This window comes from Lotus japonicus, chromosome 1 (assembly GCF_012489685.1).
Source record: "Lotus japonicus ecotype B-129 chromosome 1, LjGifu_v1.2".
Lineage (NCBI taxonomy): Eukaryota > Viridiplantae > Streptophyta > Magnoliopsida > Fabales > Fabaceae > Lotus > Lotus japonicus.
The window spans coordinates 116,149,823-116,174,865 of record NC_080041.1 but is presented as its reverse complement, the minus strand read 5'-3'; the positions used below and the strand labels follow the sequence as shown (position 1 = coordinate 116,174,865).

Genomic DNA, 25,043 nt, shown 5'->3' with positions numbered 1-25,043 from the left:
GGAATTACATAATGTGATTGATCAAAGTCAAAGAAGAAAATCCTTGACTAAAGAGAGAATTAGGGAGAATGAATGAAAATAAGAAACTACCTAAAATAAACTAAGTACAAACAAGAAACAACATAATTATATACAAACAAAAATATAACTGCTAATTAAGAGCATTAAATGCTTTATTTCACAGTCTGTTGACACTCCCCCTCAAGCTGGCCTAAAGATATCCTCCATAGACAACTTGCTAGTTATGTTGTCAAAGGATTTCTTGGGTAATCCTTTGGTTAGGATGTCTGCCGATTGCTCTGCAGTGGAACATATGTAATACAAATCTGCCCACTTTCTATCTTCTCTCTGATGAAGTGTTTATCAACTTCGACATGCTTGGTCCTATCATGTAGGACCGGGTTGTGTGCAATAGATATTGCAGACTTGTTGTCACAATAAAGCTTTATTGGAGGAGAATTGAAAACCTTTAATTCCTGTAGAAGCTTTTCCACCCATAATGCCTCACAAATTCCATGAGCAACTGCTCTAAATTCAGCTTTTGCACTACTCCTTGCTACAACGGTTTGTTTTTTACTTCTCCAACTAACCAAGTTTCCTCCAAATAAGGTGCAATAGCCTGATGTTGATCTTCGGTCTGTCACACTCCCTGCCCAGTCTGCATCAGTGTAGGCTTCTACCTGAAGGTGCCCACGGTTTTATAAAGAAGCCCCTTCCCAGGTGATCCCTTCAAGTATCTTAAGATTCTGAAAACTGCCTCCAAGTGTTCATGACCTGGTGCATGCATAAACTGGCTTACCATGCTTACAGAAAAGGCAATGTCTGGACGGGTGTGAGATAGGTATATTAGCCTTCCCACTAGTCGCTGATACCTTCCTTTGTCCACCATATTTTCTGTTTCAGCTGGTTGCAGCTTTAAGTTGGGCTACATGGGTGTTTCTACAGCTTTGCATCCAAGTAATCTTGTTTCTTTTAAAAGATCCAGAATATACTTTCGTTGGTTCATAAAGATACCTTCCTTTGATCTTGCAAACTCAATTCCAAGGAAGTATTTCAATGGGCCAAGTTCCTTGATTTCAAAAACTTTAGCAAGTTTCTCCCTCAGATTTTTGAGTTCCAAGCTATCATCACCTGTCAGAATAATATCATCAACATATACAATCAAGATAGCAACCTTATTATCTGCTGAATGTTTATAGAACAATGTGTGATCAGCTTGGCTTGGGATATATCCAAGCCCTTTTACCACTGTTCCAAACCTCTCAAACCATGCTCTTGGAGATTGCTTCAGCCCATATAATGACTTCTTTAGTCTACACACCTTATTTCTTCCAAGTTCTTCTTCAAATCCGGGGGAAGACTCATAAACACTTCTTCCTCTAACTCCCCATTCAGGAAAGCATTCTTTACATCCAATTGATGTAAAGGCCAGTTGTAACTTGCAGCAAGGGATATAAGAATTCGAACAGAGTTAAGTTTAGCAACTGGAGCAAATGTCTCTTGATAGTCTACTCCATAAGTTTGAGTGAACCCTTTTGCCACCAATCTCGCCTTGTACCTCTCTACACTTCCATCAGCCTTGCACTTAATGGTAAATACCCACTTACAACCCACCTGTTTTTTGTCACGTGGCAGGTATGTTATTTCCCAAGTTTCATTCTTTTTCAGTGCACTCAACTCTTCTAAGACTGCTAAATTCCAATTGGGATCATCTAGTGCTTCCTCAATGTTTTCTAGCACAAACAGATCTGTTATTTTAGAGGTAAAAACTTTGTGATTCGGGGAAAGATTTTGGTAGGAAACATATTGGGAAATGGGATGGTTTGTGCTAGATTTTTCTGATTTTTGGGTGCAGGTTCTGGTTCCTTTCCTAATAGCTATGGGTAATTCAATAGTAGAAGTGAAAATGTCAATGTTACCTCGAATTTCTTGTGGTATTCTTACTTGGCCTTCTTCCGGGATTTCTGGTTGGCTTGGTGCAGAGATGATGGATTGGCCTTTGGTCCTTTTAGGATACTTCCGAGTATAAACATGGAACTCCTTTTTTGACTGTGGTATTTCTTTCTCTGTTTGGGCTCCACCTAAGTCTGGCATAAGATTTCCTTTAGAAATTTCAGAATTTGTTTCCACATGTTCTTCCTTGTTGCATTCATCAATAAAATTTGTATTCTCTGTGTGTACAATAGGAATGGGCAGCGGTTCATGCAAAAAATTGTCTTCACTCACATTATTTCTACCCCTGAAGGGAATTTTTTTGAAAAAAAGGTTGATGTTCAAGAAAGGTAACATCCATGCTAACACAAAGCTTCTTTGTGATAGGATTAAAGACTCTATATCCTTTTTGGTTTGGAATAACCAACAAAAATGCATTTTTCTGCCCTTGGGTCTAGTTTGGACCGAGATGTGGAAGGTTTATGCATAAAAACTGTACAACCAAACACCTTTAAAGGCATATCAGTATGTAATCGACATGCTGGAAAAATGGTTTTGAAATTTTCCAAAGGTGTGCGATAATTCAACACACGAGTGGGCATTCTATTTATAAGATAGGCTGCTGTTAGGACAGCATCTCCCCACAAATACTTTGGAACATTACTCTCAAACATAATGGCACGAGCTACTTCAAGGAGATGTTTATTTTTTCTTTCAGCGGTGGCCATTTTGTTGAGGAGTATTTGGAACATGTCGATTGATGCTGAATGCCTTTATTTTTCAGAAACTCATTTAGATTTTGATTGAAGTACTCAGTTCCATTATCACTCCTCAAAATGGAGATCTTTGTGTCAAATTTGAGTTTCTACCATTTGTGAAAAACTTTTAAAATATTTAGGAACTTCAGATTTTTCATGCATAAGGTAGACCCAACACAACCGGGTGTGATCATTTATGAAGGTTACAAACCACCTTTTTCCAAATTGAGTTGTAATTTTTGGAAGGCCCTCAAACATCACTATGGATTAAGTAAAAAAGGTCTAGATGCATGATAAGGTTGAGAATAATAAGGAGCTTCTTTGATTTTTTGCAAAGAACACAACTTTCACATTCAAGAGAAAAACAATTAACATTTTTTGAATAAATCTGGAAACAAATGCCTAAGATATTGAAAATTCGGGTGCCCTAGTCTGTTATGTCAGAGCATTATTTGGTCCCTAACAGAGTGCAACTCATACCACAAAGACCCTGAGCTGCTTATTTCTGAAAGTATCCTCAAAGTAGTAAAGTCCATCTTTCATCTTAGCACTGCCAATCATCTTCCCCGAAATCCGGTCCTGAAAAACACAATGAGTGTTAAAGAATGTCACACTGCAATTGGAATCTTTGCAGATTTTGCTAATAGAAAGAAGGTTGCAAGATAGTTTGGGCACATGTAAAAACTTTTCCTAAGTCAATGTTATTGGATAAGGTAATCTTCCCCTTCCCTGCAATTGCGGAAAAAGAACCATCTGCAATTCTAATTTTTCCATTTCCAGAACAAGGAGAATAGGTTTTAAATAAAGGAGAAAGGCTAGTCATATGATCTGAAGCACCTGAATCAATGATCCATGGTGCATGAATATTTGAGGTGCAATTAAGGGAGCTAGGGGTAGAAAAATTACCTGTTTGTGCCACAGAACCACTAGGAGTACCAGATAAAAAATTAGAATTTAACAACCTTATGAGTTCCTCAACTTGTTCCTTTTTCAAGGAAGTCTTTTCTGCCTCATGAGCTGTAGGGAAAGATTTTTTATTTTTAGGACCTGACTTGCCACCCTTTAGATGTGCTGGCCTCCCAATAATTTTCCAGCAACTTTCCCGAGTATGACCGGGTCTGTTGCAGTGATCACACCAGCGGTTTGAGAAGTTCTTCTGGTTAGTAGAAGTCTTAAGGGCAGCAGTTTCTACAGCAAGAGCATTGGTCTCAGAAGGAGGTGCATCCGTTTTGGTCTTCCCATCATCACACTTCTGCGAGTTTCCTCTCTTCTAACTTCAGCAAAGACCTCACCCAATGAAGGTAAGGTTGCTCTCCCAATGATTCTGCCACGAACTTCATCTAGCTCTTCATTCAGACCAGCAAGAAACTGAAATATTCTACCTTCTTCCACGGTCTGTCGATGGTGTTTGGCATCCTCTGCAGAGTTCCACTTGTAAGTGTTGAAGAGATCTAGATCCTGCCAAACTCGCTTCAAAGAGTGGAAGTATTTTGTCACGTTATTACCTCCCTGCCGAATTTCTCTGACTTTCAAGGTGAGTTCATAGATCTGAGATTTGTTCTCAAGATCTGAATACATTTCCGTGACACTATCCCATAGCTCTTTGGCTGTGGAATAACACATGTAATTGCTGCTAATGTCCTCCTCCATGGAGTTTACCAGCCATGTCATCACCATGGAGTTTTCAGCGTCCCAAACAGCATATTGTGGATCAGCAATATCTGGCATGGGTTTCTCACCAGTGAGATACCCAAGTTTTCCTCTGCCACGAATATACAACTGGACAGATTGGGACCACCGGAAATAGTTCGACCCATTGAGTCGAAAAGTGGTGATTTGGACAGAATGAGTCACCGAACAGGACTCGTTGCTCCTGCCTTGGAGGCACATAATGAGATTCGCCGAACAGGACACGCTGCTCCTGCCTTGGAGGCTGCGAGACTTTGGGAACCACAATCTCCTCCGTATTCTGATCATCGCTGACTGAGGAACTGTCAGCCATGGATGCAAATCAGATGCGCAGAGATCTTTGCTCTGATACCAAGTTGAAATATTTGGTAATATTATTGATATGAAAAACTGTACAGGGATTCCTCTTCTTATAGAGGGAATTACATAATGTGATTGATCAAAGTCAAAGAAGGAAATCCTTGACTAAAGAGAGAATTAGGGAGAATGAATGAAAATAAGAAACTACCTAAAATAAACTAAGTACAAACAGGAAACAACATAATTATATACAAACAAAAATATAACTGCTAATTAAGAGCATTAAATGCTCTATTTCACAGTCTGTTGACAGTAGGTCAGTCACAAGAGATGTTGTCCCCTTTATGAAGAACTAGGGTACCCCAGCTGCTGTAATGGGCGTCTGCATACACTCAGACAAATCCAGAATGCATGGGGTCAAATTAATTAAGCATTTGGATTATTATTTCTTGGAATTAATGGCAAAAGACAAAAGAAGAAATCTTCCAGATCTATAAAAAAATGACTATACAGTAAAGGAAAATACCAGTACAACAAACTGGACAGTGAGATACTTTGAACTCCAGAAGCATCTTAGGACGGCAACAGAAAAAGATGGCTGCACCCTAAAACCAAAAGACATACACAAGACATGAGGATATGCTCTTAAGTCAAATAAGTACTTATTTAACCGTCTACCCGCCAAATAGGAAACAAACAGAATGACAAACATTTTTGAAATGTTACAGTTTACAAGAAACACTCGTGCGTGTTTGGATACAGGGTGAGGCCGTGAGGCCAAAATCATGGTGAACAATCGCAAAAGTCAAGGAAAGTTGTTTTTGGTTAACGTGGTTTTCCACCGTATATCCATACATGCACTCAAACCGTCAAAACAATTAATGAGAGAAAGTAATGCACAAAAAAACTATAAGGAGACTCAAATTCAAATAGGAATAATTCCTACTAGATTAAAGAAGACATGTTTAAACAAATAATGAGGTTAACATGTAACAAAAATCAAAATAGTAGCAGAGACAGGATTAGATTTTAGCCACAAGTTCGACTCAAGAGTTCCTTTTTGCCTAGCATCAAACATCTAGAAGGAAAAACAAATCTGAACGTGGTTTTAAACTTTTAAGATGACCTGGAGTCTAGGACATGAACATGTATTCTGTTGACAGTGACAGATTTCAACCAATGCAGTTGTATATGGTGAGAACTCTCACCTTGACTAGAGATATGACTAAATAAGTGCTTATAAAGAGATTAGAGCCCTCTTCACTAAGATACCTTTTGGGGTAGAGTTAGGCCTAATCCAAAGTCTAAAAATATAGTATCTGAAACCACAGCTATGGATATCCAATATCCTAGGCTCCATTTACTTCACAGAAAATAACTTTTTGATAAAAAGGAAAATTCCTTTATGACATGTACACTTCATAAATTTTTGGAATTTGACTTATAGTTAGCAAAGGTAGTCAAAGTAAAACAGACACCATTGACTATAATTTCGTTTAGAAATAATTCCTAATCATTACAGAAGGAGAAAGCACAGACAACCTGAGCCAACAAATGGCGACCAGGGGCAGCATTTGAGAACTTATTTTAGAAATCTCAAGAAGTACATATTCTAGAAGATGCAATCTTGACACAAAAAGAGTAGTCAATAGGCATCACAGGCAGTTGCTGATTCAACAGTGATAACTGCCTCATTAGCTATTGAAGCAGACTACATGTGATGCTAGAAAGCTTGGTCTTATGACAGCTTGTGGATAAATAAAAACTAGGTTTTACATTTTTCACCCATGAGAACAGCTATAGTTGAAAAGCAAAGAGATACAAAAATTGTTTCTTTTATTAAGTCCATAGATGGTGTTTTTACTAGATTAGAATCATGATGGATTAATATTTGTTAAGCTACCAGTATATTTTACTTTAAATTCTTCAGATTTTAGATACAGGAATATTCTGATATCCTCTGGATTTCCTTAACATGGAATTTAGTTAGGACAAGCATTTCAAAACAAAATTCATCAAATTTGGCTTCAATTAGCATTCTTCAATAAAATATAATCATGCTAGGAGCTTAGAGTTTCACAGATTACTTGAATTGAATCTGATTTATTTCAAATGCGAATGACTTGAGAGAGCCTTCTCTAAGCCTCACGAATTATGCAGGATAAATAATTCAATCCTTTAGTTTTAGATATCGACTAAAGTGAATACAGCAAGCATATTATCTATTTCCCATTCTATTTACAGAAGGTACCTACTATTCAGAAGGAATATCAACCTTCCCTCAAGCTGGCGCCCACATTTTACATGTGCCTAACTTGTTAAGTATGTATGTGACCCTCATATTGTTAACACTAAAAAATGTAGTGGTTTCTGTATAGAGACTTCCTAGGAATGAAATGTCAATCAATTTCTACATATCAGGTTCGCTCATAAAAGACTTGATTGGAGGCAATGTGTGACTTCTTGTCTTGATTGTCACAAATGAGTTTAATGGGGCCTATACCAAACTTCAATTCCTGAAACAGTCAAAGGAACCAACCAGTAATCTCATGTTATTCACCCAAACCCCAATCAACAATTAGGGAATCAGAGAGAAATACAAGAGAGTCCAAACCCTCTTCCTAACTCAATTTCCCCAAACTCACTCTAACTTCCTCTTATGTATAGGCAACATGCCACATAAACCCTCTAACTAACAAACGAACTACTAACACGGCTTAATTGCTAACAAGCTAACCCCAAGTACCTATCAAACAGTTGGTTCTATTAGAGATGTTATATTCATGTGCATTCACCTAAAGTTTTATATCTTGGGAGAAGATATCTGAGTGATTTTTATGTTAACATTTTTAACCTGACCCTTAAGACAAGAGTCCTCAGAGAAGTGAAGTTAATACATAGGTTCAATCTACATCTATATAAACAACAATGTCTATATGTCCTTAATTTCTGGTATAACCCTTAACATATTTCAAGATTCAAATCATTGCAATCCCACAGACTATCAGACAGAGAAATGAGAAATTAACTACTCTGCACACTGATGGTGAAGCATATATATGGTCAAGTCAACAGGAAGCAATTTAGTTTTTCAACTAGTCTCCAATAGATTCCTAGGTTTGGATAGTGAAGGAATCAACAAACAACAGTCCATGTGTGATTGGAGTCCAAGTCTGTCATCTCATCAGTTATAACTTGTCACTATCCTAGATAAGTAATTGCTTCCTGGAAAAATTTAGGAATAGAAACAAACATCAGGTTATAATTGACACTAAAAAGTGACAATTAGAAGCAGAAAATAACTTCATATCGAAAGAAGATTTTCTCACTCAGAGGATCAAAAGAGCAGAGAGAAGTGGATCATGGTAGGGAGAAGATAGGACTAGACCTCTTTTCCTCTGTAATTCCATTCTAGATGTTATATATATATTACATTGAATCCTTGGGACAATGCATAGGTCCTAATAACTTTTCATCCATCTTTAACAAAATTTCTTCAATCCTGGACAAACAGACCTATAAAATCACAGAGTAAGCTGATAAAAAAAACTTCTTTCATGCTTGCATTTAATTCAAGCAACCAAACCCATAAATTAGAGTTCATAACCATTCACCAAAGAAGTCTTATTTTGTAACCAAGTATGACTTCTTGTGATTTTAAAGGTAAAAGTTCAGAACAAGTTTCTCAAATGAACTCAAAAATATTTTCCACTCACCATACATACCAATACAAGTTTCTTAAATATAAGCCAAAAGTGAAGAACTCAAATCTGAGAGTCTGAGACCTCACAACAATCAATAATCTTATGAAATGTACTACTAGTTTCTCAAATATGTGTATGCTTTCCATCCTAGGGCTGATATCAGCACAATCATCCTCCTTATCAGATGTAATTTGTAAATGCATGGTGAAAAGAAAAGAAAAATAATAAATTTCATCCATAAAAAAAGACTTTTCCTTGATTACCCTAATTGTGTTGCATTATTCCAAATCAAAGAGTAATGAAATACATCAAGCCCTTGCATGTGACAAGGAAATATCAACCAAAGAGCAATCCAAAACTTTGTGTCTGACTTCTAGTGAGAACATAAGTCAACAATAAGAGCCACGTTTTTTCCATAATAGGTGACCCTAAGCACCAAAAGAAAAATTCATAACAAGTATCCAAAACTTGAACCTAGGAAACCTCTATTTGTTCATTCCCACTTCAAACTAATAGTCATAGAGTGAGCCAAGACAAGATTCTTACATAAAAAAATATATCAATAACAAATTGATTCATCAAGTTCAAGGCATTATATGATCCTATTGCTCCCCAAAAAAACGCACCCAATTCTGAATCTGCTTACCAATGCCTGTCTCCTCAACCTCTTGTACTTGTGCTTGTTCATCTTCCGCTTCCACTTCTTCTTCACAGTAGGAGATATAATTAATAACTTTCAAAAAAAAATATTACTAACTAATAGTCATAATTTCAAAAAAAACTAATAGTCATTTAGTACAATTTAAATCAATGGAAAAATTATCAAAAAGTGCCCTCACGCAGGATCGAACTACGGACCTTCAGTTTACAAGACTGACGCTCTACCACTGAGCTATAAGGGCCCTTGTTGAACTTAAACTATATATATCAAATTATAAACCATCAAACCAAATTAATTTAAACAGAGGAAACATAATTTGGGAATTTTGTTTACTCCGTTTTTTATGCCAAAACTTAATTGGTTGTTTGGAGAAAATATTACATAGAATCGCTATATCTTACTAATACGAAAAGTATGAATTCTTTTTTGGTCCTTTGGTCACCAGTCTCCACGGGGAAAGAGTCTCATGTGACTAATCTGGCTCGGGATACGATAGTAATGTCCAGTGGCGGAACCAAGGGGTGACTTGGCCACTTTTGTTTACAAAATAATTTATTTTTCCTTATCAATACTAAAATTATACATGTACAACACCACCCTCTTTAAACTTAGCACCACCCTCTTCAGAAGTCTGCCTCCGCCACTGGTAATGTCCCTGACCACAAATGTATTATTTTTTTATCTCAGAGAGGATCGAACCCGGGCCAGAAGCGTTTCAAAAGATATTAAAAAGCTATAAAATCAAGGATATTACATTGTTCTCACGTTTCGTTTCGTATTTCCCAATATTATTTGACAAGATCGGTCGGTTGTATGCTCAGCTTCACTTGTCTGTTGGTTGAGAATCTATATATATATGTAAAGGAGACTTGAGGTTTTGCATGTATTAAATGCATTAAACCATAAAGCTCCAACACATTTACATTAAATACATTAAAAAATAACAAAAAAATATTAAATATATTAAAAACTGAAAAACATTTATATAATAAAAACTATTCAACTATTTATATTAAATATCAATATTCATAAACTTAAAATTGACTTGATATTTGCATTTGAAAAATATTAAAAATTAAAATTAATAATAAATAATATTTATTAATAATTAATTTATATAAAATACTTTTAAATCTACCTATATTCTATCTATCTATCTATATATATGTGTGTGTGTGTAAAACACACTTGAGTTTTAGGATTAATCTATACATCTATGTAAAGCACACTTGAACTTTTATATAGATTGCTTTACCTTTGCATTAAATACATTAGATAATTAAATAAAAAACTAAAAAAAACTACATCTACTTTATTATTAATTATATTAATTAATAATTGTTAAACTTTTCAATTTTCCATATTTTAAAATAATTTTTATTATTGATAAAATTTTAATTATCAATTATAACTTGAGTACAAATTTTTAATAATAATAATAATATTTTAAATTGACTACCTTTAAATTAATTAAAATATAGAGTAAAAATAAATTTAACATTTATAACTAATTGTAAAAAATTCCAAATAATTATATGTTAAAATTAAAATAATAATTTTAATTTCAATTATTAATCATGAGTTGATGAATTTTAAAAATTAACTAATATATATATATATATATATATATATATATATATTTGACTTGAGTTCTACATTACTCTGGAATGATTAATTGATTTTTTTTTTCATTTTCATTTCAATTAATTGTCAACCTAAGGTTAGCATGTATTTTGCTTTCTATTTGATAGACTCTAAGTTAGCATGTATTGTACTGATTTGAGATCCCTTTATAGATAATTTTCCTTTTTCGAATTTTTTTATCAACCTAAGGTTGAAAAAATATAAAAGATACAAAAATATCACAAACTAATATCTTGAACATATTATATATTGAAATTAGTTAATGGTTGAATGCTTTTTGTAAATATATATTTTGAATTTTACTTTTAAAATATGAATTGATTTTGTATGTTGTTTAAATCAACTATAATGTTGCGTGTTATTTTAAAAAATAATTTTAAATTTACTTGTGATTTTTCTTAATAATGATAGTAATAAATTATTGATGAATATTTTATGTTATTAACTTTACTAACTATCAATTGCCAACTTTTCAGTTTCTTCTACAAAAGAAGAATTTATTAAGTAATTTTTAAAAATAGTTATAATATTAACTATCAATCATAAATTGAGGCTTATCCAAAAAAAAAATCAATCATAAATTGAGAGAAAAATTAAGAAATATATTTATATGTAGAAAATATTTGTCCCCGAATGATAGCTCAAGTGGTAAGAGCTAGGGACATAAGGGTTGGGTGAGATGAAATGTGAAGGGTCCATGGTTCAAACCCTGAGAATGACTAATTTACTAACATTACTAACAGTTTGTAAGACATTATAACATTTTCCTTTAAAAAAAGGTAGAAAATATGAATAATTTAAATTAAATAATAGTGTAGATAATATTTATTAATGAACACTCTAGAAAAATAGTTTTAAAATTAAATAAATGTCTCTACAAGATATTTACTATTAAATATATCGCATGCGTGTATTATTTGAAAACATACTTTCAAATGTGATTTTTGATCTATTATATAGTAGTAAAAACTGCCAGTGATTGTAAAAATGACTGACACTAAACGTAATATTTCCCTAGAGGGAATAAAATCAAACTCGCTTACAAACCTAGAGACTAATTTGATCATTAACCAAAAAATTTATTACTAAATTTCAGTAATAACATTTATTTGCATAAAGAGAAATCTAATACAAGCAATTTAATGCATAAAAAAAATCTAATACTCTCTATTTAGATGTATAAACACAATAATTTTTTTTATTATATTTATATTGAAGAAATAATTTAATAATTATTATTTATACAATTACTCTACAATCATTTTCATATAATTTTAAAAATATTGTAAATAAACCCGTGCAACGCACGGGTACAATATCTAGTTCAGTGTGTATTGCATTAGGAATTCCATATGCTTGTACAAGAATGGTTTAGAGCGAGGCCCATGTGGGGGTTGCATGGTGCCTGTTCGAATTTGATGGGACTTTTAGTCGTTATTTAACCAACCTTATAACTTGGTCGTTATTAAAACTAGCCTGCAATGAGTTGAGCTACTTTTGATTGGATTCTTTAGTTGTTATTTAAACGCCTTTATTGCTTGGTGTTATTTAAACTAGCCTGCAAATTGCCGACCTATTTTGGTGGGATTTTTATAGTCGTTATTAATACAATCAAATATAATATTATCAGATCTTATACTATTAAAACGAGTCATGTGTTAAAATTGACGTCAAATATATACTCACCCTAAAACTTATATGGGTGTCCCCTAGAGATCGAGCCGGTGATTGGCGAGATTGTAAGCAACTTGTTACACGTTTCAATGTAATTTATTTTTGTCATGGTAAGAGGCAAGCAAATGTTGTGGGCCATGCCCTTGCGGAATAAGCTTTCTCTTTTCCCTCGCATGCATGGTGGGGTAATCCGCCTATTGTATTGAACATGCTCTCTTTGTAGACTCAACGCTCGTTGGTTAATGCAATGCTTACGAGCCTTTTTTCAAAAAAAAAAAATCATTATCACTTGCTATTACTTAGTTAACATTATTTTCGTTATTTCTATAAATATCACTCACTTATAAATATTGATTTATTAATAGTAAAACTAGGCTAACTTTATATTATTATTTTAAATTACTTAACATTGTCTATCTACTTGTATAATAATATTTTTTTTAGAATCAAACCAATTAATATATATATATATATATATATATATATGAATTTGATTTAGGTCTTCAGAGACCTCAGAATCCGAAGGATTAGATTCTTCTTCATCAGAAGTTTGAATGAGGAGATTGTTGATCTTGTCCTCGATCTCAGATTCAAGATGAAGCTCAAAGATTCTCTTTTTGAGTCTGCAATACCTGCTAATATGGCCCGGCTTGCCGCAGTTGTAGCAGGTAACATCTTTTCCTTGAGAGAGTCTAGTCTCAGGAGGGTTCTTTGGAATTTGCGAAGATTGGGGTTTTGATCTAGGCTTGGGTTTCCTATGATCATTCCTGCTAGATCTCTTTCTCCATTGTTGTTTGGGAGGAGGATCTTGCTTTCTGGGTTTAGGTTTCTTGGGACAACCTTGAATTCCGAATTGTTCGCAGAAAGTACCCAAATCCCTGCGATTCTGAGACTTCTCCTTAGTGAGTTGCTGTTGGATTTTGTCATCCTGACAGATTTTGAGAGCAACTCTTTGAATGATAGCTATGAGCTGTCCATAACTAAGGGTGTGATATGGGATTTCTCCCCCCGGATTTTGGCTTCTAAGTTTCTCACGAACTTTGTCGCCAAAAGATTTAGGAAGACCGGCCAGGAATTTCTCTTTCCAGAAGGCTTGTTGGCTGTCTTCACGGGTGTAAACCCTGGTCAAGAAGGTATCCTTATACCATCTAAAATCACCCAAAGATTTACACTTCAGATTGGACAAAAGATCACCAGATCTATCCTTGATGAGGGAAGGATCTCCAACAAAGTGTTGGGCTATGGTAAAGATTAAGGAGTTGACAGCATCAGGAATGAATTTTCCATCTTCGATGATAGGATTACCTTCTTCATCAGTCTTGATAGCAGTCAAGATCTGATTCTTCTCGTCTTCAGTGAGATAATTATCCCACCAACCTTTGAGCTGGCCACAGAAACCAGCAACCAAGACTTCGACAATAAGAGTTTCAAGACAACTATTGGCGGTAACATAGGCCGTGGCTACCATAGTCATATTTTGGAGGATTTTGGTGATACCATACTCATTTTCACCATCAATATTCCCTAAGTAGGAACATGCTAAATATGTTATATATATATATATATATATATATATATATATATATATATATAAGGAAAAAGTTTAGGGTAGAAAAACCATACAGATTGAAAGAGATAGGAATAATACAACGGATAATTTGGCACGGTAAGTCTGCAGACTTGGGTCGCCAGTTCAAGTTTGGAAGAGGTCCCCTTCTTTTGTTTATGCATCTCTGTATTTAGATGCATCTCTATATTTAGATGCAATTAGATAGTTTTTTTTTCTGTTAATTTTCCTCTTGTAACAAGAAAAAAGATTGAAAAAACTCCAAACAAAAAACTGACCAGCAAGAATCAAGAGAAATAAAAATAAGCAAACGGGAAAAAACGAAATCAAAAACTAGGAGAGACACCCTTCCCAAGCAAGATCGCAAGCTGCATATCACTAAGTATAGGGAATTGAGTTTGGTGCCCCACCCCTTAGGCTTTGCACCCCACTTTATTAAATACGGAATTTAAAGTTCTGTATCAATACGGAAAATAAAATTCCGTATCTGTTTTAGTATATAATGAGTGGTTGAAAATGTGACACGCATGCTTAAATACAGTACGGAATTTTAAGTTCCGTATTCAATAGGGAGAATACGGAATTTTAAATTCCGTATTTGATAAAGTGGGGTGCCAAGCCCCATAGGTGGGGTGCCAAACCCAACTCCCCTAAGTATAGAGCCGTAAAGGACCAAACTCCACATTATAATAATTTATAATGTAAATAAAAATTATCTTTGAAAAAATACTTTTAATAATATTTTTAAATTTAATTAATTTATCATTTGCAAGTACTAAGACTATGTTTGGCGTGTTTAACTGATAAGCTAGCTGAAAGCTGAAAAGTTACGTGATTGAAACAAAAGTATTTGGTAAAACTAGCTATTAAACAAGCTAAAATTGTAAAAAGACATACTTGTATAATTATTATTATATTTAACATTAATACCTATATGATATTATTATTAAAATTATTATCACTTTAAATATTTTTATTAACTCAAGTTATTTATCATCTTAAAAATATAATATTAATTTTTACTTATTTTTATTAATATAATATTTTTAAGACTTGTGGTGCACAGCGGTGTGGCGGGAATGATGGCGGGAACTGCATACGTAAGTGTGAGGGGAAAATAAGTATAGTGTTTTTATAAATATATAAGTGTAATGGTGGAATTTTAATAAAATAATAAGGACAAAAATTAGAATAAATTTAATAAGCTATAAGCTTTAAGCTATAAGCTACCTGAGATAGCTTATAGGTTAAAGCTTTAGGTTATGTTTGACATGCCATTTCAGCTAGCTTATAACTTATTTGACTAGCTTAAAGCTTATTTGACTAGCTTAAAAGCTCTTCAAAAGTGTTTGGTGAATGAGCTTATTTCAGTAGCTTAAAGCTTTAAGCTATAAGCTATCTCAGGTAGCTTATAGCTTAAAGCTTATAGCTTATTAAATTTATTATCATTTTTATCCTTATTATTTTATTAAAATTCCACCATTACCCTTATATATTTATAAAAACACTATACTTATTTTCCCCTCACACTTACGTATGCAGTTCCCGCCACCATTCCCGTCACACCACTGTGCACCACAAGTATTAAAAATATTATTTTAATAAAAGTAAGTAAAAATTAATATTATATTTTTAAGATGATAAATAACTTGAGTTAATAAAAATATTTAAAGTGATAATAATCTTAATAATAATATCATATAGGTATTAATGTGAAAATAAAGTAATGTTAAATATAAAAATAATTATACAAGTATGTCCTTTTTTGTCCTTTTACCATTTCAGCTTGTTTAACAGCTAGTTTTACCAAACACTTTTGTTTCAATCACGTAGCTTTTCAGCTTTCAGCTATCAGCTTTCTGCTAGCTTATCAGCTTTCAGCTATCTGTTAGCTTATAAGCTTTCAGCTAGCTTTTCAGCTTTCAGCTAGCTTATCAGCTAAACATGCCAAACATAGCCTAAGTTTAAACTAATTGGTTACCGATAAAGTTTTAATTAAAATAGGCTATCTTAAAAAAGTAAAATAAGCTAATCAATAAAAATTTAATTATATTTAGCTAATTTTAGATTATAGGCTCATTGATAAAAAATAAAAAAAAATAAATTTAATAGAATAATTACTTTATAAAAATATAATTTAGAAACTTAAGTTTAGAATAATATTATATACCTTTTATTCAATGCATTTAATGTTTATATCATATCATATCATATTATTATCTTGTCCCGGTGTCCCCTTTAAACACATGTTATTAGTGATTATATCTTAGGGCCCGTCAGGATAGGATAAGAGTAGGATAAGATAGAGAGTTGGATAAATGTGGGATATGATAAGATCATTACAAACTCTTATCCTATCATGAGTTTGAGGTGTAAAAGATAATGATAATAAATAATATAAACAGAGAAAATATATCAAATTTTCCTTTGAATAAAAATTACACAATATTTTTTAAAAGTTCATTTTCTAAATCAACTTTTTTTAAATGAGTGATTATTCTATTAAATTTAATATTTTTATATTTTTATAAAGGAGCCTATATTTTAAAATTAAGGAAAACTTAATTATTTTTATTAATTAGTCTATTTTATTTTTTTCATGAAAAGAGCCTATTTTAATTAAAAGAAAAACTATATATGTAACCAATTGGTTTTAACTTAGTAGTGGCAAGTGATAAAAAATAAAAAATAATTAAGTATAAAAATATCATTAAAATTATTATTTTTTCAAAATTTATCTATAAGTTGAGAAATAATTTTAAATAATAGCAACTGATAATATAAAATTAGCCTATATTTACTAATAAAATGAATATTTATATTTCACAATTAGTGAATAATAATTTTATTTATTTTAATTATAATATAAATAAAAATAATGTTAATTAAGTAGTAGCAAGTAATAATGATAATTTAATTACTTTGTATGAGTAAATTCAACGTTTTCACCATTAATAAATAATTTCATTGTTAATTAAATTTATGAGTAAAACAATTATTTTAACTTAGTAATAACAAGTAGTAATTGATAAATATTAAAATTGTAATATTAAGAAAATTAAATTTTTATATTTATTATAAATGTCATCTTCGGTACACAGTCTTTTTGGTCCCACTACTCCCCATATGATTGAGGTCTTGTAAAATCCAACATCACGAGAGAAACTCCATGGACTATCCTCTTGCAACATTGATTGATCACATATATTTGGAGTAGTTGTTAAAAACCAACCATGATATGCCAGAACAGTCACTTGAAGAAACTAGAGTTCCTATCACCTTTGAAACAGGAAATTGCCACAAATAAGATAATTTACAATATTCATCTTTGATTAGTGACTTGTAAAACAATTTTTTGTTTAACAGAAATCAAGTTTGATTTGTTCTTAAAAACACATCTTACCTGGACAATGCACACTGATATTGGAGAGACTTTCATGTGGTCACCCAACTTTAAGTGACCAAGAATATCTGGTGTCTGTTCATGCTAATGTACGCATAAGTCTTAAATGTTTCATTAGCAAGGGCTTTCCAGGGTAGAGGTACCCAGTTATACTCACTTATAAGCTGTGTAATCACGTTCAGTCCAACTAGCTGCATTGAATTTGCTATGGAGCAACTTGGACTGAACATGATTACACAACTTATAAGTGGGTACCTTTACCACGGAAAGCCCTTTGCTAATGCAACCTTTAAAACTTATGGGTACATTAGCATGACACCGGCATGAAAGTCCCTCCAATATTAATGTTTATCGTCCAGGTAAGATGTGTTTTTAAGAGCAAACTTGATTTATTTTAAACAAAAAATTGTTTTACAAGTCAGTAATAATATAGAATATTGCAAATTATCTAACTTATGGCAATTTTTTGTTTTTATTTTATTTGGGATAGGAACTCTCGTTTTTCATGTGTCCGCTTTGGCATATTATGGTGGTTTCTAACAACTACTCCAAATATATGTAATCAATCAATGTTTCCTGAGGATAGTCCATGGACTTGCCCTGGTGATTTTTTTTTAACAATGCTTCAATCATATGGGGAGTAGTAGGACAAAAAAGAGTGTTTACTGAAGATGGCATTTACCCTAAAGTGATATTGTTCTTCCTTATTGGTCCACTCTTACCTGACTAGTGTGGCTCATTGCAGCGAAATTTTCAAACCAATAGTGGATTAAAATCATCAACATACCTCTCATCTTTGAAAGGGTAGTGGCATCCAACCAGCAAGTTCAATAAACATCACTTCCTGGGGAATCATTAGAATCTTCTTCGACTTCTATGTTTTTCCCAAGTGCAAAGTTTTGTAGGCTAGGCACAATTACATTATCTCTATTGCTTTGGAGGCTGATGCTATTTACATGGGTTCCTTACTATATGTTTCACTACTAACCTATGACACCTCTAGATCTACTTGGTAGGGTTCTGATTCTATTGATCGTTGCCATTTGGCCCAATGCCCCACAACTCCTAGTATAGTTGTTAGGGATGCCAACATTGACGGATCTAGATCCTCTCCCGTGTGTTTTTTCCAAGTAAGTCGTTGTCATCTGTGAATGTTGGCATCCCTTAACAACTATACCGGGAGCTGGGGGCATTGGGTCCAATGGAAACGATTATCAGCATCAAGACCCTACCAAGTAAGTCCAAAGGTGTCATAAGATAGTAGTGAAACAAATAGTAAGGAACCCACGTAAACACCACCAGCCTCCAAAGCAATGGAAATAATGTAATTGTACCTAGCCAGCAAACTTTGTACTTAAGAAAAACATAGAAGTTGAAGAAGATTCCAATTATTCTCCGGGAAGTGAAGTTTATTGAACTTGCTAGTGGGATGCCGCAAACCCGCTACAAAGATGAGGGGTATGTTAATGATTTTAATCCACTTTTGGTTCAGAATTTCCCTACTAGGCGCCACACTAGCAAGGTAAGAGTGGACCAATAAAAAAGAACCAAATCACTTCAGGATAAATGTCATCTTCGATACACACTCTTTTTGGTCCCACTACTCCCCATATGATTGAAGCATTGTAAAACCCAACATAAACTCCATGAACTATCCTCATGCAACATTGATTGATCACATATATTTAGAATAGTTTTTAAAAACCACCATGATATGTCAAAGGAGTCACTTGAAGAAACTAGAGTTCCTATGACCTTTGAAACAAGAAATTGCCACAAATCAGATAATTTAAATATTCATCTTTGATTAGTGACTTGTGAAACAATTTTTTGTTTAACATAAATAAAGTTTGGTTTGTTCTTAAAAACACATCTTACCTGGACGATGCACACTGATATTAGAGGGACTTTCATGTGGTGACCCAATTTTAAGTGACCAAGAATCTCTAGTGTATGTTCATGCCAATTTACCCATAAGTATTAAATGTTGCATTAGCAAGGGGCTTTCCCGGATAAAGGTACATCTCACTTATAAGTTGTGTAATCACGTTCAGTCCAATTAGCTGCATTGAATTTGCTATGCAACAACTTGGACTGAATATGATTACACAACTTATAAGTAGGTACATTACCATAACACTGGCACTAGAGATTCTTGGTCACTTAAAATTGGGTCACCACATGAAAGTTCCTCCAATATCAAAGTTTATTGTCCAGGTAAGATGTGTTTTTAAGAACAAACTTGATTTATTTTAAACTAAAAATTGTTTTACAAGTCAGTAATAATATAGAATATTGCAAATCTAACTTGTGGAAATTTTTTGTTTTTATTTTATTTGTGACTGGAACTCTAGTGTCTTGAAGTGACTTCTTTGACATAACATGGTGGTTTTTAACATCTATTCCAAATATATGTGATCAATCAATGTTGCCTGAGGATAGTCCATGGACTAGCCCTGGTAATGTTGGGTTTAACAATGCTTCAACCATATGGGGAGTAGTAGGACCAAAAAGAGTATTTACTGAAGATGACATTTACCCTGAAGTGATATTGTTCTTCCTTAATGGTCCACTCTTACCTAGCTAATGTGCCTCCTTGAAGCAAAATTCTCAAACCAAAAGTGGATCAAAATCATTAACATACCTCTCATCTTTGCAAGGGTAGTGGCATCCCACCAGCAAGTTCAAGAAACTTCACTTCCTGAGGAATAATTAGAATCTTCTCAACTTCTATGTGTTTCCCAAGTACAAAGTTTTGTAGGCTAGGCACAATTACATTATCTCTATTGCTTTGGAGGTGGGTGCTATTTACATGAGTTCCTTACTATATGTCTCACTACTAACATATGGCACCTCTGGATCTACTTGGTAGGGTCATGATTCTTATGATCGTTGTCATTTGGCCCAATACCCCACAGCTTCAAGTATAGTTGTTGGGAGATGCCAACATTGACGGATCTAGATCCTCTCACGTATGTTTTTTTCAAGTAGGTCGTTGTCATCTGTCAATGTTGGCCTCCCTTAACAACTATACCGGGAGCTGGGGGGCATTGGGTCCAATGGAAAAGATTATCAGCATCAAGACCCTTCCAAGTAGGTCCAAAGGTGTCATAAGATAGTAGTGAAACATATAGTAAGGAACCCATGTAAACAACACCAGCCTCAAAAGCAATGGAAATAATTTAATTGTACCTAGCCCAGCAAACTTTGTACTTGAGAAAAACATAGAAGTTGAAGAAGATTCCAATTATTCCTCGGGAAGTGAAGTTTATTGAACTTGCTAGTGGGATGCCACCACCCGCTGCAAAGATGAGGGGTATGTTGATGATTTTAATCCACTTCTGGTTGGAGAATTTCGCTGTAAGACGCCACACTAGCAAGGTAAAGTGAACCAATAAAGAAGAACCATATCACTTCAGGGTAAATGTCATCTTCAGTATATTTTGTCCCACTACTCCCCATATGATTAAAGCATTGTAAATCCCAACATCACTAGGGAAACTTCATCTACTATCCTCATGCAACATTGATTGATCACACATATTTGGAATAGTTGTTAAAAACCACCATGTTAAGTCAAAGAAGTCACTTGAAGAAACTAGAGTTCCTATCACCTTTGAAATAAGAAATTGCCACAAATAAGATAATTTACAATATTGATCTTTGATTAGTGACGTGTAAAACAATTATTTGTTTAACATAAATCAAGTTTTATTTTTTCTTAAAAAAACATCTTACCTGAACGATGCACACTGATATTGAAGGGTCTTTCATGTGACCCAATTTTAAGTGACCAAGAATATCTAGGGTATGTTCATGCTAATGTACCCATAAGTCTTAAATGTGGTATTAGTAAGGGGCTTTCCAAGATAAATGTACCCACTTATAAGTTGTGTAATCACGTTCAGTCTAACCTGCTGCATTGAATTTGCTATGCAGCAACTTGGACTGAACATGATTACACAACTGATAAGTGGGTACCTTTACCCTGGAAAGCCCTTTGCTAATGCAACCTTTAAAACTTATGGGTACATTAGCATGACATCGACACTAGGGATTCTTGGTCACTTAAAATTGGGTCACCACATGGAAGTCCCTCCAACATCAATGTTTATCGTCCAGGTAAGATGTGTTTTTAAGAACAAACTTGATTTATTTTAAAAAAAAAGTTGTTTTACAAGTCAGTAATATTATAGAATATTGAAAATTATCTGACATATGGCAATTCATCTTCGATTAGTGATGTGTAAAACAATTTTTTGTTTAACATAAATCAAGTTTGATTTTTTCTTAAAAAAACATCTTACCTGAACGATGCACATTGATATTGGAAGGACTTTTATGTGGTGACGCAATTTTAAGTGACCAAGAATCTCTAGTGTCTGTTCATGCTAATGTACCTATAAGTCTTAAATGTTGTATTAGCAAGGGACTTTCCAGGACAAAGGTACCCACTTATAAGCTGTGTAATCACGTTCGGTGCAACTAGATGCATTGAATTTGCTATGCAGTAACTTGGACTGAACATGATTGCACAACTAATAAGTGGGTACCTCTACCGTGGAAAGCCCTTTGCTAATGCAACCTTTAAAACTTATGGGTACATTAGCATGACATCGACACTAGAGATTCTTGGTCACTTAAAATTGGGTCACCACGTAGAAGTCCCTCCAATATCAATGTTTATCGTCCAGGTAAGATGTGTTTTTAAGAACAAACTTGATTTATTTTAAAATAAAAATTGTTTTACAAGTCAGTAATATTATAGAATATTGAAAATTATATGACTTGTGGCAATTCATCTTCGATTAGTGACGTGTAAAACGATTTTTTGTTTAACATAAATCAAGTTTGATTTTTTCTTAAAAAAACATCTTACCTGAACGATGCACACTGATATTGGAGGGACTTTTATGTGGTGACGCAATTTTAAGTGACCAAGAATCTCTAGTGTCTGTTCATGCTAATGTACCCATAAGTCTTAAATGTGGTATTAGCAAGGGGCTTTCCAGGATAAAGGTACCCACTTATAAGTTGTGTAATCACGTTTAGTCCAACTAGCTGCATTGAATTTGCTATGCAGCAACTTGGACTGAACATGATTACACAACTGATAAGTGGGTACCTTTACCCTGGAAAGCCCTTTGCTAATGCAACCTTTAAAACTTATGGGTACATTAGCATGACATCGGCACTAGGGATTCTTGGTCACTTAAAATTGGGTCACCACATGGAAGTCCCTCCAATATCAATGTTTATCGTCCAGGTAAGATGTGTTTTTAAGAACAAACTTGATTTATTTTAAAATAAAAGTTGTTTTACAAGTCAGTAATATTATAGAATATTGAAAATTATATGACTTGTGGCAATTCATATTCGATTAGTGACGTGTAAAACAATTTTTTGTTTAACATAAATCAAGTTTGATTTTTTCTTAAAAAAACATCTTACCTGAACGATGCACACTGATATTGGAGGGACTTTTATGTGGTGACGCAATTTTAAGTGACCAAGAATCTCTAGTGTCTGTTCATGCTAATGTACCCATAAGTCTTAAATGTTGTATTAGCAAGGGGCTTTCCAGGATAAAGGTACCCACTTATAAGTTGTGTAATCACGTTCGGTGCAACTAGATGCATTGAATTTGCTATGCAGCAACTTGGACTGAACATGATTACACAACTGATAAGTGGGTACCTTTACCCTGGAAAGCCCTTTGCTAATGCAACCTTTAAAACTTATGGGTACATTAGCATGACATCGGCACTAGGGATTCTTGGTCACTTAAAATTGGGTCACCACATGAAAGTCCCTCCAATATCAATGTTTATCGTTCTCGTAAGATGTGTTTTTAAGAACAAACTTGATTTATTTTAAAATAAAAATTGTTTTACAAGTCAGTAATATTATAGAATATTGAAAATTATCTGACTTGTGCAATTTTTTGTTTTTGCCCTGGTGATGTTGGGTTTAACAATGCTTCAATCATATGGAGAGTAGTAGGACAAAAAAAAGTGTTTACTGAAGATGACATTGACCCTGAAGTGATATTGTTCTTCCTTATTGTCCACTCTTACCTGGCTAGTGTGACACCTTGCAGTGAAATTCTCCAACCAAAAGTGGATTAAAATCATTAACATACCTCTCATCTTTGCAAGGGTAGTGGCATCCCACTAGCAAGTTCAATAAACTTCACTTTTTGAGGAATCATTAGAATCTTCTCCAACTTTTATGTTTTTCCCAAGTACAAAGTTTTGTGGGCTAGACACAATTTCATTATCTCTATTGCTTTGGAGGCTGGTGCTGTTTACATGAGTTCCTTACTATATGTTTCACTACTAACCTATGACACCTCTAGATCTACTTGGTAGGGTCATGATTCTAATGATCATTGCCATTTGGCCCAATGCCCCACAGCTCCTAGTATAGTTGTTGGGGGATGCCAACGTTGATGAAGACACAGACCTAACAAAGGACTTTTAGGAGCAACTCATATGGTCCCAACAAATAAATATAGATTTTGGATCTGAAAAGGTCAAGGACACCGCCGGTGTCATTAGAGGTCTGGGTAGGACACCAAAACATGATGGCTATAATTGAGCAGGGCATACATGGTGATTTGGTGTACCTGAGGCAGCACCGTAGCATAACTAACCTATGGTGGGCTAGATACATTTACATTATCTCTATTGCTTTGGAGGTTGGTGCTATTTACATGGGTCCTTACTTTATGTTTCATTACTAACCTATGGCACCTCTAAACCTACTTGGTTGGGTCATGATTCTGATGATCGTTGTCATCTGGCCTAATGCCCCACAGCTCCTGGTATAGTTGTTGGGGATGCCACAAATCTAACTTGCAGGGGCAAATATATACCTATAAACTTGTAACATTAAAAATGAAAAATATTATTATAAAAAGTTTTAATGTAATCATAACTTTTCTATTTATAAGTTTTCATAATTTAGAAAAAGTTTTTCTATATTAAGTTCCTTTTTTTATGATTGAACCATAAGCATATCGCAAAATGAGGCAGTCACTCCTCATGAATTTTTTTTCCTTAATATGTAAAGTTGTAAAGCAACTAGATTCTATATAACTAGCACTAAATGTTGCTAGCTCACACTTAACACACTGGAATTAGAGAAAATGACATATCTAACAATCATATCTGAGTAAATTATTTCAGTAAATTATGAGAACAGGGGAAACAAAACATACTTGAGTCTCAGTAGTCATGTGCTTTGTTTTTTAATGTCTCCCATTCCTTTTAGTCGTAAAGAACTGCTGCAGAAAAAACCTCATGTTAATATATTATCATTTAAATGCAGCATGTTTATAAGTTGATTAACTTCTACATGGGGAAAGAAAATGGATTCTAACAACTGAATCGGGTGGTACACCTTAATTAAGAGCAACTATTAAGACACCTTAAGAGCACAACTCTGAAGATAGGGAACATGCTAAAATTATTATCTGATATTGTTCAAAGAAAAAGACTCACCATGAATTCCATTTGTCTGACAGAAAATAAACTGAGAGGAAAAACTACAAGCAATCTCAAAAACAAAAAGGGAAATCCCAAACACTTTGAGTTTGATGATTGAGTTGAATGTAATGACTTAAAACTAAAAGGGAACTTAACTTGTGTGAAAAGAAAGAACTATTGACTAGGAAATGAGGTGATTGTGACTTGTGAGGGAATAGAGC

General features: G+C 33.8%; 1 protein-coding gene, 1 non-coding gene and 2 pseudogenes across 2 annotated transcripts in view; 1 reads left to right on the top strand and 3 right to left on the bottom strand.

Moving 5' to 3' along the window:
* Positions 1 to 802, bottom strand: part of LOC130720819 (uncharacterized) — a 10,629-nt gene extending 9,827 nt beyond the window's left edge. Inside the window, exon 1 of the mRNA XM_057571523.1 lies at positions 681 to 802. Within this exon, the coding sequence (XP_057427506.1) occupies positions 681 to 802 (122 nt within the window). The remainder of the gene's footprint in view (positions 1 to 680) is intronic.
* Positions 803 to 9,213: 8,411 nt separating this feature from the next.
* On the bottom strand, positions 9,214 to 9,285 carry TRNAT-UGU (transfer RNA threonine (anticodon UGU)). The gene has a single exon. It is a non-coding gene; the product is annotated as a tRNA-Thr (tRNA).
* An 8,254-nt stretch (positions 9,286 to 17,539) lies between these two features.
* LOC130720809 (oligopeptide transporter 1-like) lies at positions 17,540 to 18,348 on the top strand (annotated as a pseudogene).
* Positions 18,349 to 20,337: 1,989 nt separating this feature from the next.
* On the bottom strand, positions 20,338 to 22,432 carry LOC130720804 (oligopeptide transporter 1-like; annotated as a pseudogene).
* Positions 22,433 to 25,043: the final 2,611 nt, after the last annotated feature.